General features: G+C 43.7%; 1 protein-coding gene across 2 annotated transcripts in view; it reads right to left on the bottom strand.

The window, feature by feature from the left end:
• Positions 1-19,094, bottom strand: part of ADGRD1 (adhesion G protein-coupled receptor D1) — a 176,790-nt gene that overhangs the window by 51,171 nt on the left and 106,525 nt on the right. For both annotated transcript variants that reach the window (XM_069558653.1, XM_069558652.1), the window contains 2 exons: positions 7,098-7,171; positions 2,872-2,995 (listed from right to left, as the gene is read on the bottom strand). In XM_069558653.1, the coding sequence (XP_069414754.1) occupies positions 2,872-2,995; positions 7,098-7,171 (198 nt within the window). The remainder of the gene's footprint in view (positions 1-2,871; positions 2,996-7,097; positions 7,172-19,094) is intronic.

The following is a 19,094-nucleotide window of genomic DNA, read 5'->3' on the forward strand; positions in this document are numbered from 1 at the left end:
ACAGACTGTGGACTGCCAAACTCTCTCTGTGTTCTCACATGGTGGAAGGGGGCAAAAGAGCTTTCTTGGGTTTCTTTCATAAGGCTACTAATCCTGTTCATGACCATCACATTAAGTATTAGGATTCCAATGTGTGAATTTTAGGGGGACATAAAGTTCATGCCATGTCATTATCCTTGTTGTAATTATTCCATCTATGACTGTATAAGATTTTATCTGGTATAGAGTTGGTGGACATTTGGATGATTTCCAGATCTGAGTTATAAGTAAAGATGCTGCGAACACTTCTGCACATAACTCTTGTCATTTCTTCATTCCTGTCTGTAGAATTGCTCTGTCACTGGGCAAGATATACTTTTAGTAAGTCTAAGGTCTGGCCCACCTAACATCTGTCTTGTTCTTATATAAACACAAGTGTGGGGGAGAGAAATGGGGGGAGGGGAGGTAGGGAGAGGCAGTTTGAGACAATATTCTTTTTTATTAGTTAATTAACTGTATTACTTTTGGTTGCAGTGGGGCTTTGTCGCTGCCCAAGTGCTTTCTCTAGCTGCGGCAACTGTGTGTCTCATTGTGATGGCTTCCCTTGTTATGGACCATGGGATCCGGAGCACGCCTGCTTTAGTAGTTGCAGCATCCCGGCTCAGTATCTGTGGCTCAGCATCTGTGGCTCCCTGGTGCTAGAGCGCAGGCTCAGTATCTGTGGCTCAGTAGCTGTGGCTCCCTGGCGCTAGAGCGCAGGCTCAGTAGCTGTGGCCCATGGGCTTAGATGCTCTGCAGCGTGCGGCATCTTCCCAGGGATCAGACGTATGGACCAGGGATCAGACGTATGGACCAGGGATCAAACCTGTGCCTCCTGCATCGGCAAGCAGATTCTTATCCACTGTACCACCAGGGAAGTCCTGAGATAACATTTTTTAGTAGATTTTAAGCTCTGACATACTTTAAGGTATCTGGAAGGCCAGGTTGAAGATTCCTGTTTTTGCATAACTATCCATGATTATCAAGGCCTTTTGTTTTTACTTCAAAATCTCTGTATCTTCTTAACAGAGTCTTTCAAAAAGGAGATGTTTTTAATTATGCTGAAGTCTAATTCATCAATTCTTCCTTTTTTTTTTTTTGGTATTAAATCTAAGAACTCTCCACCCAGGTCTAGGTCCTAAAGATTTCTCCAATTTTTTTTTCCTAAAAGTTCTATAGTTTCACATTTTATATTTGTCTGTGATCTCTTTCAAATTAATGTTTGTATAAATTGCGAGGTTTTGGTCGAGGTTCATTCTTTTACGTAGGAACATACAGCCTTTTGTCGATGGATGCTCCCACAACATTTGTTGAAAAGACTATTCTTTCTCAGAGAAGTTGAATTGCTTTTGCCACTTTGTCAATGTAACGTATACAGAAGTAGAAAAATAATGTTGCACATGAAACATATAATGTTATAAACCGTTACCTCAAGAAAAAAAGGGCAAGCAGCAAAAAGGATAGCAACAATAACAAAAAATTAGTTGGGGAGAAAGTATTTGTAAATCACTTATTCAACAAAGGAAGAACCATAAATATTGTGAGAGAAAAAAAACTGTCCACATTAACAGAATTAAGGGGTGAAAAGCCACATGTTTTCAGTCGATGCTGAAAAAGTATTTGACAAAATTTAGTACCCTTTCATGATAAAAAGCAGTCAACAAACTAGGTGAATGGTTAAACAAACTGTGGTACATTTATACCATGGAATACTACTCAGCAATTTTGAAAAATTAACTACTGATACGATTGGAATGGATTCCGAGGATATTATGCAGAGTAAAGAAGTCAATCCGTAGAGGCTATATATTGTCTTATTCCATTTATATAGCATTCTTGAAGTAACAAAATTAGAGACAGAGAATAGATTAGTGGTTGCCCGGGGTTTGGGACAGAAGATGGGGAAATTAGAGGGGTTGCCCAAGGGAGCCTGTATTGATGGGACAATTCTATATTTTGGCTGGACATGTACATGAATCTACACATGATAAAACCGCCATACAGAGAACTAGAGAAGTCTGAATAAACCCTATGGGTTGTACCAATGTCAATCGCCAGTTTTGTTATTGGGCTATACTTAGGGCATCTGCATTTTTAAAGGCCATTTATCTCTCCTCTTAAAAGCTATGCTTGCCTTGAACCAAAGAAATTAATCTCCGGTCCTTAGTGCTGACCAAGCCAAATAGGTAATAAAGATGAAATATTCTGAAGCAGAGAAACCCAGCCAGGAGGGGCCTCTCCCATCCTTAACGCGAGGGTAGACATCTTGGCCCGCTTTGGAGAGAAGGACCCAGGAGTCAGCTGGGAATCCCCTCCCCCACCTCAGGACTCACTCCTGCTGGAGCTGGAAGTCAGGTCCCTTAGACACAGGTCCGAAGCCCAAGGTTTCCTATGTCATGGCAGAAATGCTCAGAGACCATGGTGTGGCCACCCTGGACATACATGCTTCTGCATATCACCACTGGCAACACCTCCTCTGGACATCCAGGCACACTGCTTATAGTCGAGGACCACGCTCTGCTGGATCCCATGGCACAGGAAGCGTTTCAAAGCCCAGTGACCCAAAGGCAGAAAATGCTGCAATGACCACCCCCCAGGCTGCACACGAACCCTCAAGAGGGACCCAGGGTCTGCACAGATGCTGCCCAAGTAAACCTAGAGCAAAGGGGGTTTCACCAAAGCAGTGGAGCTTCGCAGACGTCCACAGCCACTGGGCGTCCCTTCCCATCTGCCCTGCTGCAACCGAAGCCCCTAGGCACTGGCGACGAAGACCTGTACCCGGCCTCCACTGTGGGCTGATGGAGAAAGGGCGCCTCCTCGCAGCCCAGGAGCCCCTCCCTGCCTGGCGCTTACCTCCAGCGGGACCACCTGCATCAGGATAGCAAAGTTGGTGAGGTGTGTGCAGCGGCAGACAGAGTAGCTGAGGTTCCCTTCTGTGAGTGCACAGCCCTGGTTCGACCAGATGCCTTCTCCGGAGCTGAGGACACAGAAGGAAAGGTCAGCGGGAAGCAACCGCCCAGCCTTGCCCCAGGGGCTGAGAAACTGTTCTCTCTCATCAGGCGGATGAGTCTTGCTGATCGGGCCACAAGGGAACAAGCACCTGTTTCCTTCTGGGAGGGGGAAGCTGTGTAGCCATGTTGGCACGATCACTTTGCAAAACACCTGGTCTGATGTCCAATGAACATGAAGTGTCTCTCAGCCGCCTGAAGGTCTTCTTTGGAGAAATGTCTATGCGGATCTGGTACCATTTTTCGATCGAGTGTCTTTGTTTCTGTTACTGAGTTGTATGAACGGTCTGTATATTTTGGAAATTAACCCCTTGTCGGTCACATCATTTGCAAATACTTTCTCCCATTCTGTGGTTGTCTTTTCTTTTTGCTTATGGTTTCCTTTGCTGAGCATGTACTCAAACAAAACTCTAATTTGAAAAGACACATGCACCCCAATATTCACGGCAGCACTATTTACAATAACTATTTCCAATAAGATAGGGAAGCAACCTAAATGTCCACTGACAAATGAATGGATAAAGAAGATACGGTACATGTATACAGTGGAATATTATTCAGCCATTAAAAAGAATGAAATAATGCCATTTGCACCAACACAGATGAGCCTAGAGATGATCACACTAAAAAAGTCAGAAAGAGAAAGACAAATACCATATATCACTATGTGTGGAATCTAAAATATGATACAAATTAACACATCTAAGAGACAAAAAGGACTCACAGACACAAAGCACAGACTTGTGGTTGCCAAGGGGGAGGGGAAGAGGAGAGAAGGGTTGGGAGTTTGGGATTAGCAGATGCAAACTACTATATATGAAATGGATAAACCAGGTCCTACCATGTAGCACAGGGAACTATATTCAATATCCTGTGATGAACCATAATGGAAGAGAATATGAAAAAGAATGTATATGTATATATAACTGAGTCATTTTGCTGTACAGAATAAATTAACACAACATTGTAAATCAATTATATTTCAGTAAAAATTTCATAAAAATGGAGTGTATAGGTCCTGCAACCCAGCAACCCCAACTAGAGAATTCTGAGCTATGTGCACAGGGACACATCTGGGGTATTTACTGAATGACAGGTGATGTTAGAGAACACTTTAAAGTTCTAATGTCCACCTCCCTGGTGGCTCAGACAGAGAATCTGTCTGCGATGCAAGAGACTCGGGTTTGATCCCTGGGTCAGTAAGATCCCCTGGAGAAGGGAATGGCTACCCAATCCAGTAATCTTGCTTGGAGAATCCCATGGACAGAGGAGCCTGGCAGGCTATAGTCCATGGGGTTGCAAAGAGTTGGACACAATTGAGCGACTAACACTTTCACACTAATGTCTACCTCAGGGACCTGGATAAGGCATAAACACTAGCAAAAAGCGACATGTATTCATATGGATAAAACACACAAACATAACATCCAATGTTGAATGCATAATAATGAAGCAAGGGCATGATTCAAAAGAAGATCAGATATTTTCTATGAATATAACTACACACTATACATAAGTTATTCAGAAAACTCCCCACAGAGAGGGCAAAACACTAGGGTAAGATGCAAACGTCTTTCACATGTTTGCTTTTCTTTATAATGTTCTAATTCTTTAAACAATCACATTTTGACATATTACCTGCATCATTTCTTCAAGTACAAACCAAGACAAAAATTACTTGAAGCAACGGTGCTCAAATGCTAACGGGGGTTCATTCTTATGGTGAGAATATTAGCAATTACAATTTTCTTCTCTGTACTGCTCTATATTTTCAAATCAAAAAAAAAAAAAAAAAGATGTTTAAATGGTTCTTGCCAGAAACTGCAACTCTGAATGATCAGCAAAGACAAATCTTTGCTCTGGCCAAAGGCAGGGGCCCTGGGGAAAGGTTTTATAAAGCTGAAGCAGTTTAAAGGCTCTAGTTTCGCTTTGCTTTATGTTTGGTTTTCATGACAACATCAGCCGTGGGTGAGGAATGCGGCCATCCCAGAGGGTGATGTATAAAGACAGTCCTGCCTGCTCCTGCTCACGCCCAGTGAACGAAGCACACACGGGCAGCATCTTTCTTTTCATCCCTGAGGCAGATGGTGTCCCCATGAGGATACTGTGACTGTAACTCCCGGTGAGCCTTGAGCAGGATGCAACCTAAGGGTGGGTGGGGTTGAAAGGGTCATCGGGCAGGGACTCAGGGTGGTGCTGAGCCTGATGACATGGGAACAGGGGCTTTGGAGGCGAGGTTCATGACAAGCGAGGTGGGGGCATTTAGCAGAGACTGGACAGCACAGCCAGGACCACTGGAACCTATCAGTTTAGAGCTGCCACCCCACGATGAGATCAGAATCAAAGGGCCTTAGAGATGGGCAGGCCCTCCCCCACCATACCACCTGTGAGGGCTAACTGGCTCCCATTCCTTGAGGAAAGCCAGAGACCCCCGCTGCTGGGCTGTATGCGACCTTTGTCTACTGAATATATGAGTCCCACGCTTGAATTAGAAGGTGACCGGAAAACTAGCAGGCACAGAATCTGGGCAGCGTGATCACAGGGGTGGAAAGTGCGCCTTGCACTGACACCAAGAGTGACGATGAATTAGAAGCCAACCAAGAAAGTCACATTTTCCCGAACGGAGCCACGAGGGTGTGACGATGTCTTCATTAGCCAGGGGACCTGAGCCCCGGGTAGTGTCACCTCTGCCTGCGTGTAGAGAGCTGCATCCCAGGGAGCCCATGGAAACAAGAAGCCTCGCTCCCCAGTTTGTGCGTCAATAAATCTGCCGTGGAAGCCAGGCCAAGCGATGTCAAACAACAGGAAAATACCTGTTGTGACCGAGGATGTTGGCATCTGAGCAGAAAACCATTCACCCACAGGCATAAATGGAATGTGTATATATAAATATGAAAATGCTACATATTATGTGTATTCTGCAGCTGTGGGCACAATGCACACAAGAAAGGATGGTGGAATGATACAAGAAACACGGAACTAAACAACCATATGTTTCCTGGTAACGTAAATATAAAACACGCATAAGTTACTGAAAAATACACACAAAAATCTCCCCGCCGTGTTACTGCAGGCTCTAGGAAAGGAAATCAGGATAAGATCTAAAGGCCCAAGAGCACATGTGCTTCTCTAAGTAATGTTTTATTTTTAAAAGAATAATGCTTTAATATATTGCCGCTATCATTTGCTAAAGTGTAAGTCTAGGAAAAACATAACCTAGAATTCTAAGCTCAATGAGACCATCTGTCAAAAATAAAAGTGCGTGTTCTCAGAAAAATACGAACAGGACTTGCTACCAGCAGACTCGCCCTACAAGAAGAGTTACAGGAACATACCGGACAGAAAGTGTGTTCTATACAAAGAAATAAAATAGCTGGTGATTGAAAACGTGAAGGGAAATTATTATGTTTCTAATATTTATTTTTATTTATTTATTTGACTGCTCTGGGTCTTAGTTGCGACATTCGGGATCTAGTTCCCTGACCAGGGATTGAACCTGTAGCCCCTGCATTGGGAGCTCAGAGTCTTAGCCCCTAGATCACCAAGGAAGTCCCCACAATTATCACTTTATCAATTTCAATTGCTTTAGAGGACAACTAATTACCTAGAGTAACAATACTCCCAACATACTGTGCATTTATGACATCTGTAAAGATAAAATGTATAATAAGAATAGTACTAATTATGGGCAAGAAGAGTTATGAAATGATTGTTGTATTGTCTCCAAGTACATGTGAGGTGGTATAATATTATTGGCGGGTAGACACAGATGAATTAAAGATATATATTCTAAGCCCTCTAGGGCAACCTTACAAAAAAATTAAAAGGAAGTAGACACCAGGAGTCAATAGCAGAGAAAAAATGGCATAAAAAATAAACAGAAAAATCCAAATGGAGTCAGAAAAGGAGAAGATAAGAAGCAAAAAAAAAAAAAAAAAAAGGTAGATCATAATCTGGTCGGGTGTGTGACTGAGCACGGACATCCTGGCCACCTCCCTCACTCTTCTCCAACTCCCTCTATCCCCTCCTCTGCCCCCTCCTCGCCCAGGGACCCTCCCACGCAGACAGTACCTGAAGTCCAGGAAGGCACAATACAGGAAGATTCGGTTGCTCTCATTGGTGGCCTCAATGTACTGCCTTTGAGTCTGAAATGAGAGAGGATGGACACACCTCATGATACAGCCAAGAAGACAAGTTGCCAACACTGATGTGAAAGCCAAACGCTCGTGACCCCCAAGACCCCAGGTTGTGGACACACAAAGCCTTTGACTTTCCGCTGCAACCCTTGTGGACAGAGAAGGTGGGTCACCCAGCCCCATCTCTCACATGGCGCTCCTTTGCCCACACATATCAGGGCTCCTTTGCACTCAGGTCCTTTGCACTTGCTGGGTCCTTCTGCTAGAAAGCTCTTCCCCCAAGACAACGCTCCCTGCCTTCAGGTCTCTCCTCAGGAGACCCGTCTGCCCATTCAAATCAATTTCAACCTACCCCTTCCTCTTACCAAGTTTTCATAGTACTGATCACACAGCACGTTGCATATTTACTTACTTCCTTGTTTGCTGGCTTCCTCTCTAGAACGTGCACACAGAGAACCTGTGGCTGTCTCGTTTCCTCATATCCCCTGTGCCTACCCTAGTGCCTGGCACACAGCAGGTGCTTACTAAATACTATTGAACCAATGAACAAGTGAACAGATCTGTCAACAACCCTGTTACTAGGACTCTTACTCCCTTAAGAGAGAAAGTCTTGTCCCCAGGCTACTCCTGGATGCCAGCTCGGAGTATCTGGTATCAGCTGCTGTACCCTCAGCAACACACAGAGGCTTCTCCAAGAATCTTGCCAGGGAGCTCAGGAAGCCAGCAGCTCCATAGGAAACCAGAATCAACGGTATCTAACCAATTCCCAGTTGATAAATCAAGAACCAGAGATCAAATAGCCAACATCTGTTGGATCATAGAAAAAAAAAAAAAAACAAGAGAATCCCAGAAGAACACCTACTTCGGCTTCACTGGCTATGCTAAAGGCTTTGACTGTGTGGATCACAACACACTGTGGAAAATTCTTCAAGAGATGGGAATACCAGACCACCTTAACCTGCCTCCTGAGAAACCTGTATGCAGGTCAAGAAGCAACAGTCAGAACCAGACATGAAACAACAGACTGATTCAAAATTTTGAAAAGAGTACATCATGGCTGTATATTGTCACGCTGTTTACTTAACTTATATGCAGAGTACATCATGCAAAATACTGGGCTGGATGAAGCACAAGCTAGAATCAAGATTGCCGGGAGAAATATCAATAACCTCAGATATGCAGATGACACCACTCTTATGGCAGAAAGTGAAGAGGAGCTAAAGAACCTTTTGATTAAAGTGAAAGAGGAGAGTGAAAAAGCTGATTTAAAACTCAATATTCAGTAAATGAAGATCATGACATCTGGTCCCATCACTTCATGGCAAATAGATGGGGAAACAATGGAAACAGTGAGAGGCTTTATTTTCTTGGGCTCCAAAATCACTGCAGATGGTAGCTGCAGCAAGGAAATTAAAAGACACTTGCTTCTTGGAAGAAAAGCTATGACAAACCTAGACAACATATTAAAAAGCAGAGACATTACTTTGCTAACAAAAGTCCATATAATCAAAGCTATGATTTTTCTAGTAGTCATGTATGGATGTGACAGTTGGACCATAAAGAAGGCTGAGCACCAAAGAATTGATGTTTTTGAACCGTGATGTTGGAGAAGACTCTTGAGAGCCCCTTGGACTGAAAGGAGATCAAACCAGTCAATTCTAAAGGAAATCAATCCTGAAAATTCACTGGAAGGACTAATGCTGAAGCTCTAAAGCTTTGGCCACCTGATGCGAAGAGCTGACTCATTAGAAAAGACCCTGATACTGGGAAAGATTGACAGCAAGAGGAGAAGGGGACAAAGAGGACAAGATGGTTGGATGGAATCACCGACCCAATAGACATGGGTTTGAGCAAACTCCAAGAGATGGTAAAGGACAGGGAAGCCTGGAATGCCGCAGTCCATGAGGCTGCAAAGAGTTGGACATGACTGAGTAACTGAATAACAACAAAAAAATGAATATAACAAAAAAGAGACAGACTCACAGATATAGAGAACAAGTTTAGTGGTTACCAGCGGGTAAGGAAAGGGAGGAGGGGCGATTGGCTTAACACTGAACATTCAAAAAACTAAGATCATGGCATCCGGTCCCATCACTTCATCGCAAATAGAAGGGGAAAAAGTGGAAGCAGTGACAGATTTTATTTTCTAGGGCTCCAAAATCAGTGCGGACAATGATGATGACTGCAGCCATGAAATTAAAAGGTGCTTACTCCTTGGAAGGAAAGCTATGACAAGCCTAGACAATATATTAAAAAGCAAAGACAAAACTTCACCAGCAAAGGTTCATATAGTGAAAGTCATAGTTTTTCCGGTAGTCGTGTACAGATGTGAGGGTGGGACTATAAAGAAGGCTGAGCACCAAAGAATAAATGTCTTCAAACTGTGGTGCTGAAGAAGACTCTTGAGAGTCCCTTGGACAACAAGGAGATCAAACCAGGCAGTCTTAAAGGAAATCAACTCTGAATATTCATTGGAAGGACGGATGCTGAAGCTAAGGCTGCAGTACTTTGGCCTCCTGTGGCGAAGAGCCAACTCATTGGAAAAAAGCCCGATGCTGGGAAAGATTGAAGGCAAAAGGAGAAGAGGGCAGCAGAGGATGGGATGGTTAGAGAGGATCACTTACTCAACGGACATGAATTTGAGCAAACTCTGAGAGATAGTAAAGGACAGGGAAGCCTGGCGTGCTGCAGTCCATGAGGTTGCAAAGAGTTGGACACGACTTAATGACTGAACAACTTAACAGGAATAAAATAAGCTACAAGAAGAAAAACTTAAAAAAATAATAACAATAAAATAATAAATAAAAATAAAATAAGCTACAAGGATGGGCTTTCCAGGTGGCACTGGTGGTAAAGAACCTGCCTGCTAATGCAGGAGACACAAGAGATGCAGGTTTGATCCCTGGGTTAGGAAGACCCCTGGAGTAGAAAATGGCAACCCGCTCCAGTATTCTTGCCTGGGAAATTCCATGGTGGGCTACAGTCCATGAGGTCACAAAGAGTCAGACATGACTGAGCGATTAACACATAAACACAATCCACAAGGATAAACTGTACAACACAAGGAATATAGCAAATATTTTATAATAATTGTAAATGGAATATAACCTTTTTTTAAAAAAAAGTATGGTCCCCACAGAAACCTCAGCATCCCAGGGCCCCACCACAGAACCTGAAACTCTGGGAGTGGGAACAGCCTCTGGGTTTTCACAGGTCCTTCAGGTTCTCACAGGAACTTGAGAAACACTAAAAGCTAGCCAGAGGCTTCCTCTTCTGCCCCTCCTCCTGTCTCAGTCTGCTGTGGCCTTTGTGCTCACAGACAGCCCTGTGGCTACAGCCATTCAGAACCACAGAAGGTCATTAGCAGGGAAATGGCAACATGTGAAACCCATAAAGTCAAAAATACAAATAAGAACCTGGAGGTGAGCCCCACCCAGTATCAGCGAGGCTTCCTCGGCCCTAAGTAACACCAGACCTCTCCAGGACACCACTATGTACCCTTTCCCACTGGCAATCGCTAATTTGTTCTCAATATCTGTGAGTCTGCTTCTCTTCTGTTATATTCACTAGTTTGTTGTATTCTTCTAGGTTCCACCTACAAGTGATATCACACAGTATTTGTCTTCCTCTGTCTGACTTATTTCACTTAGCATCATGCCCTCCATCCATGTTGCTGCAAATGGCAAAATTTCATTATTTTTTATGGCTGAGTAAGTATTCCAAAGATCTTCACGACCCAGATAATCACAGTGGTGTGATCACTCACCTACAGCCAGACATCCTGGGAATGTGAAGTCAACTGGGCCTTAGGAAGTATCACTACGAACAAAGCTAGTGGAGGCGATGGAATTCCAGTGGAGCTATTTCAAATCCTAAAAGATGATGCTGTGAAAGTGCTGCACTCAATATGTCAGCAAATTTGGAAAACTCAGCAGTAGCCACAGGACTGGAAAAGGTCAGTTTTCATTCCAATCCCAAAGAAAGGCAATGCCAAAGAATGCTCAAACTACCACACAACTGTGCTCATTTCACAGACTAGTAATGCTCAAAATTCTCCAAGCCAGGCTTCGGCAATATGTGAACTGTGAACTTCCAGATGTTCAAGCTGGATTTAGAAAAGGCAGAGGAACCAGAGATCAAACTGTCAACATTCGCTGGATCATCAAAAAAGCAAGAGAGTTCCAGAAAAACATCTATTTCTGCATTATTATTCCAAAGCCTTTGACTGTGGATCACAATAAACTGTGGAAAAGTCTGAAAGAGATAGGAATACCAGACCACCTGACCTGCCTCTTGAGAAATCTGTATGCAGGTCAGGAAGCAACAGTTAGAACTGGACATGGAACAACAGACTGGTTCCAAATAGGAAAAGGAGTATATCAAGGCTGTATATTGTCACCCTGCTTATTTAACTTCTATGCAGAGTACATCATGAGAAACACTGGGATGGATGAAGCACAAGCTGGAATCAAGATTGCCGGGAGAAATATCAATAACCTCAGATATGCAGATGACACCACCCTTATGGCAGAAAGTGAAGAGGAACTAAAAAGCCTCTTGATGAAAGTGAAAGAGGAGAGTGAAAAAGTTGGCTTAAAGCTCAACATTCAGAAAACGAAGATCATGGCATCTGGTCCCATCACTTCATGGCAAATATATGGGGAAACAGTGGCTGACTTCATTTTTCTGGGCTCCAAAATCACTGCAGATGGTGCCTGCACCCATGAAATTAAAAGACGCTTACTCCTTGGAAGGAAAGTTATGACCAACCTAGACGGCATATTAAAAAGCAGAGATATTACTTTGTCAGCAAAGGTCCATCTAGTCAAGGCTATAGTTTTTCCAGTAGTCAGGTATGGATGTGAGAGTTGGACTGTGAAGAAAGCTGAGCGCAGAAGAATTGATGCTTTTGAACTGTGGTGTTGGAGAAGACTCTTGAGAGTCCCTTGGACTGCAAGGAGATCCAACCAGTCCATCTTAAAGGAAGTCAGTCCTGGGTGTTCATTGGAAGGACTGATGTTGAAGCTGAAACTCCAGTATTTTGGCCACCTGATGCAAAGAGCTGACTCATTTGAAAAGACCCTGATGTTGGGAAAGATTGAAGGCAGGAGAAGGGGACAACAGAGGATGAGACGGTTAGATGGCATCACCAACTCAATGGACAACAGTTTGGGTAAACTCCGGGAGTTGCTGATGGACAGGGAGGCCTGGTGTGCTGTGGTTCATGGGATCACAAAGAGTTGGAAGTGACTGAGCGACTGAACTGAACTGAAGTATTCCATTGTGTATATATACCACATGTCCTTTATCCATTCGTTAATGGACACTTTCATACCCTGGAGATTGTAAATGCTGCTGTGAACATTGGGGTGCATGTATCTTTTCAAATTAGTGCTCTGGGTTTTTTTTTTTTCAGACATCACCCAGGAGTGGAATTGCTGGGTCATATATATGGCAGTTCTTATTTTCAGTTCTTTAAGGAGTCTCTATACTATTTTCTGATTCAACGAACATGAACCTGGGCGAACTCTGGGAGATGGTGAGAGACAGGAAGGCCCACTGGTGTGCTGCAGTCCATGGGGTCGCAAAGAGTCAGACACAACTTAGCAACTGAACAACAACATACTGTTTTCCCCAGTGACTGCACCAATTTCCATTCTCACCAACACTGTATTCCCTTTCCTCCACATCCTCATTTGCTATTTGTGTTATTTTTTGACGATGGCCATTTTCTGATAGGTGTGATATGATAACTCCTCAAGGTTTTGACCTACATTTCTCTGCTGACTTGAGATGTTAAACATCTTTTCACATGCCTGTTGACCATCTGCATTTCCTCTTTGGAAAAACATCTATTCAGTCCTTCTGTCTATTTTTAAATCGGGTTTTTTTTTTAATGTCAAATTGTGTAAGCTGTTTGTATACATTGGATATTAATCCCTTATCAGCCATATCATTTGCAAGTAACTTTTCTCCTTCAGTAGGTTGTCTTTCCATTTTGTCATGGCTTCCTTTCTCTTGCAAAAGCTTTTAAGTTTAATTAGGTCCCATTTGTTTACTATGCACCATTTTTAAACAAGGAATGCATTTGTGTGATGCTTCTGTAATGGAATAAACGTTAGGGCAGCCAGGACTAGAAGGAGCAAGCCAGCAACGTTGTCCGAGGCCCTGAGGGCTTCCCCAGGATGAGGAGCCACCCCTTCTCTCATCGCCAGCTCTGCTCTGAGCACAAGGAAGTATTTCCACATGGGAGTGGCACAGAGACTGGAGCCCTGACCCTCTGACTCTGAACCTAAATCACTCTTCAAGGGGAATTTAAAAATCAGGCACAACCCAGAAGCCAAGTGCCTGTGTGGTCGGTGGGTGGAGAGCAGACGGCGGTCCCCGGGATCTGGGGCCAGGATCACACCCGAAACAGGAAGCCCCGTCTGGGTTCCTCCCGGCTGGGCTCCTGTGATGGGAAAAGCAGATCCCCTCCTTCTGTTTGGAATCTGCAGCCAAAATGGAACAAAGGCTCTCAGCCCGCCTCCAGGAAAGACTAGACAGTTCCCAGGAGCACAGGAGGAAGGAAGGGTGTGTGTGAACTCGCTGGGCGTGGTGCTGCCTGAGAAAGGAGGGCGGGTCCGCCAGGTCATGGCCCACTTTCCTAGAGAGATGTGGGAGATGCCGTCCCCACCAGTCATCCCAGGACCCAGGAAATGGGGGTCCCCATCGGGGAAGGGGGAGAAGCAACAGCCACCTTGACCTCCCTAGGCCCTGAGGCTGAGGACCCTGCAGAGCCCTGTGGTCCACAAGGAAAGTCTGATTCTTCACCAGACATCTCTTTCTAAGCACCTAAGTCCCATGAGGAAAGGCTACATGGGCCCCAGGGAACATCTCCTATGGGATCTGAGACTCCCACAAACAACCATAAGGGTTTCCCATTTGGGGAGAAGCAAGTGGGATTAATCAGGTGTTCACTGCTGCAGGTTCGGCAAGAGGTCTCCATTTGAGACATACCTTAGAAGAAAGAAAATCTATCCCACAGCAGCCTATGAATGTTCCTCATTTAGAAACTTGCTTGCTTTTCATTCAAGGACAATTGTCCCTGGGTATTCATCGGGGACTTGTTCTAGGACCCCCAAAGATACCCAAATCCATGGATACTCAAGTGCCTTATACAAAATGGTGTGGTTTGTGCATATAACCTACACACATCCTCCGATATACTTTTTTTAATCTTAGATTGGCTTTATTGAAAATCATCGAAAATTCTAACCATAGAATAATCAGTATAGAGTCTATTCACTGAGTGCCTATTATGGATTGAACATGGTAGATGAGTACTTACAGCTTTTATTCACAACACACTCTGAAGTAGGAATCATTACTGCCACTTTATATACTAGAAAAGATCATTTGCTTAAAATCTCAGGAGAGCGTCTAAAAATGTCAGTGATTCAGCCAGGGCTTCACGCTATTGACACCTGTCTGTAAGACACGTTATCCCACCAGCACCCTCATGAAATTCTTACTAATTAAGAGATAAACAATAAAACAAGCAATAAAATTCAAAAGCTACATCATATCCATGTCACTTTCTATATCATCTTGGGCTTTTGCTTTGTGCCATTGGGCATCTATTTCTATGGGGGTTGTTTTGTTTTTTTGTTTGTGGTCAGATAGAGGACTTTTTTGTTTGTTTGTGGTCAGAGAGAGGCGTGCTGCAGTCCATGGGATTGCAAAGGGTCAGACACGACTGAGCGACTAACCAACCACAGATGCCCTTTAAATGAGATGAGAGCATCACTTACCAACCTGCCCTCTAACTAGGAGGCAGGATCTGCTCATTCCTACCCCATTTGCTGCGGAACTGAGGAGAGCTTCACAAGCAAGGTCAATGCCTTCCTTTCTCATCTCCTAGGCAGAGAGGACAGCATATTTGGAGGCAGGGGGCGGGACAGGTAGAGTTGCTTTACAATGTTTTGTTAGTTTCTGCTGTACAACAACGTGAGTTGGCTGTATGTATACATATATCCCCTCCCCTCATGGACCTCCCTCCCAATGCCCCATCGCACCCCTCTAGGTCATCGCAGAGCCCCGAGCTGAGCTCCCTGCACTGTGCAGCAGCGGCCCATGAGCTGTCTGTTTCACACACTGCAGTGTATAAATATCAACGCTACTCTCTCTATTTGTCCCACCCTCTCCATCCCCCACTGTGTCCACATGTCAGTTCTCTGTGTCTGCGTCTCTATTTCTGCCCTGCAAATAGGTTCATCGGTACCATTTTTCTAGATTCCATATGTATGTGTTAATATATGAGATTTTCTCTTTCTGATTTATGACAGACTAAGGCAATAGCACCCCACTCCAGTACTCTTGCCTGGAAAATCCCATGGACGGAGGAGCCTAGTAGGCTGCAGTCCATGGGGTCGCTGAGTCAGACACGACTGAGCAACTTCACTTTCACTTTTCACTTTCATGCATTGGAGAAGGAAATGGCAACCCACTCCAGTGTTCTTGCCTGGAGAATCCCAGGGACGGGGGAGCCTGGTGGGCTGCCGTCTATGGGGTCGCACAGAGTCAGACACGACTGAAGCGACTTAGCAGCAGCAGCAGCAGGTTCATTCATCTCTCAACAAATGACCCGATTCTGTTTCTTTTATGGCTGAGTAATATTCCACTGTGAATACGCACTACATCTTCTTTAGTCAGTCATCTGCTGATAGACATTTACATCCTTTCCATGTCTTGGCTTCTGTGAATAGGGCTGCAATGAACACCGGGATGCAAGTGTCTTTTTGAATTATGGGTTCTTTCCGGTGTATGCCCAGTAGTGGGACTGCTGAGTCATACGGTAGTTCTATTATTTTTATTTTTTTAAGGAACCTCCGTAGTGTTCGCCATAGTGGCTGTATCAACTTATATTCCCATTAACTAAACAAGAGGGTTCCCTTTTCTTCATACCCTCGCCAGCATTTATTGTTTGTAGATACTTTTGATGATGACCACTCTGACCAGTGTGAGGTGACACCTCATGGTAGTTTTGACCTGCATTTCTCTAATTAGTGAGAAATGGAGTGTTTCCCACCATATCAATAAACAAGGATGTTACACCTATCAGTAATTCTGGCCTTCCAAATGTGAGTTTCTGAGCCCAGAGAGGGCCCAGGAAGAATGAGGCCTGTGATTTGGCAGCCATCAAGCTGCAGCCACTTCCTACTGTGACACCGAGGAGGCTGGGGACAAGAAAAAACCAGGATGCTGGCCCCAGAGAGCTGAGATGCATATGAAAGGAATGATTCCAGTAAGCCCAGACGCTTACACCTTCCCATACACAGAAAAGTACCAAATTCCTTAACTTGAGATATCTGGTTTTCCTCAATATCTTCTTGTTTAACCTAACTGCTCCTTGTTGCCAGCGTCTGTATAACCTGACTCCTTCCCACCACCTCCTCAGAACAGTTCTCTCGGGGTCACTTGGGATGCTGTCGCGTGACAGCTTCAAGTGTCAGGCTTGACGTCCTAAAAATCCCCAGCAGATAAAACACAAATCTCAGTTTCTAGGTTGTGACTATTTTTTCCAGTCGACATTAGTGATGTTGAGCATCTAATCAAATAGCACATAAAAAAAAAAAGAATGACAACAAAGACGCAACAACCCAAAATCTATGGGGTTCAGCAAAAGCAGTTTTAAGAGAGAAGTTTATAACAATTCAATCCTACCTCAAGAAATAAGAAAAGTCTCAAATAAACAACCTAACTTTATACCTAAAGCCACTAGAGAAAGAAGAACAAACCAAACCCAAAGTTAGTAGAAGGAAAGAAATCATAAAAGTCAGCACAAAAATGAAACAGAAATGAAGAAAACATTGGCAAAAATTAATGAAACTAGGACTTCTCTGGTGGCCTAGTGGTTAAGAATCCACCTTCCATTGCAGGGGACATGAGTCTGGGCCCCAGTCAGAGAGCTAAGATCCCACATGCCTTGGGGCCAAAAAAACAGAAACATGAAACAGAAGCAATACTGTAACAAATTCAATAAAAACTATAAAAATGGTCTATATGAAAAAAAATCTTTAAAAAAAATCAATGAAACTAAAAGCTGATTCTTTGAGAAGATAAACAAAATTGATAAACCTTTAGCCAGACCCATTAAGAAGAGAGTTCAAATCAATAAAGTTAGAGATTAAAAAGGAGAAATTGCAACTGACACCACAGACATACAAAGGATCATAAAAGACTACTATAAGCATGCATAGGCCAATAAAATGGACAACCTGGAAGAAATGGACAAATTCTTGCTGCAGCTAAGTCGCTTCAGTTGTGTCCAACTCTGTGCGACCCCATAGATGGCAGCCCACCAGGCTCCCTCATCCCCGGAATTCTCCAGGCAAGAATACCGGAGTGGGTTGCCATTTCCTTCTCCAATGCATGAAAGTGAAATCTCTCAGTCGTGTCCGACTCCTAGTGACCCCATGGACTGCAGCCCACCAGGCTCCTCCGTCCATGGGATTTTCCAGGCAAGAGTACTGGAGTGGGGTGCCATTGCCTTAGAAAGGTACAAATTTCCAAGACTGAACACTTACTCCTTGGAAGGAAAGTTATGACCAACCTAAAGCAGCATATTAAAAAGCAGAGATATTACTTTGCCAACAAAGGTCTGTTTAGCCAAGGCTATGGTTTTTCCAGTGGTCATGTATGGATGTGAGAGTTGGACTGTAAAGAAAGCTGAGCACTGAATAATTGATGCTTTTGACCTGTGGTGTTGGAAAAGACTCTTGAGAGTCCCTTGGACTGCAAGGAGATCCAACCAGTCCATTCTAAAGGAGATCAGCCCTGGGTATTCTTTGGTGGGAATGATGCTAAAGCTGAAACTCCAATACTTTGGCCACCTCATGCAAACAGTTGACTCATTGGAAAAGACTCTGATGCTGGGAGGGATTGGGGGCAGGAGGAGAAGGGGACGACAGAGGATGAGATGGCATCACCAACTCGATAGACGTGAGTTTGAATGAACTCTGGGAGTTGGTGATGGACAGGGAGGCCTGGCGTGCTGCAATTCATGGGGTCGCAAAGAGTTGGACACGACTGAGCAAATGAACTGAACTGAACTGAACTGAACCAAGAAGAAATAGGAAATACAAACAGGCAAATCACAAGTAATGGAATTGAAACTGTAATTAAAAATCTTCCAACAAAGTCCAGAACCAGTTGACTTCACAGGCAAATTCCATCAAACATTTAAAAAGCTAACACCCACCCTTCTCAAACTCTTCCAAAAACTGCAGAGGAAAGAACACTCTCAAGTTCATTCTATGAGGTCAACATCATCCTGAAACCAAAACCAGACAAAGATTTCACAGAAACAGAAAATTACTGATCATTATCACTGATAAACATAGACACAAAAGTCCTCAAGCAAACACTGGCAAATAGAATCCCACATTAAACAGAACACATTTAAAAGGATCATACACTATGATCAAGTGGGATTTATCCCCTAGATGCATGGATTCTTCAAAATATGCAACTCCCATATACTTTAAATCATCTGTAGATTATGTATAATCCTAATACAATGTAAATGCTATGTAAATAGTTGTCAGTGCATGGCAAATTGATATTCTTTTTTGGAGCTTTCTGAAATTTGTTTCCAATATTTTCCATCTGAGGTTGGTTGTTTCTATGGATGTGGAACCAGCAGATATGGAGGGCCAACTGAATATAGTTTAACTTATGCATTAGTTGGAAGGACGCTTGTCTATCACTGTGCCAAGCAACACACATGGAGCACTATGTCCCTTACTTTGACACTTAGTAAAGCTGGACTGTGAAGAAGGCTGAGCACCAAAGAATTGATGCTTTTGAACTGTGGTGTTGGAGAAGACTCTTGAGAGTCCCTTGGACTGCAAGGAGATCCAACCAGTCATTCTAAAGGAGATCAGCCCTG

Source organism: Ovis canadensis, chromosome 17 (genome assembly GCF_042477335.2).
Source record: "Ovis canadensis isolate MfBH-ARS-UI-01 breed Bighorn chromosome 17, ARS-UI_OviCan_v2, whole genome shotgun sequence".
In the NCBI taxonomy this organism is placed as follows: domain Eukaryota; kingdom Metazoa; phylum Chordata; class Mammalia; order Artiodactyla; family Bovidae; genus Ovis; species Ovis canadensis.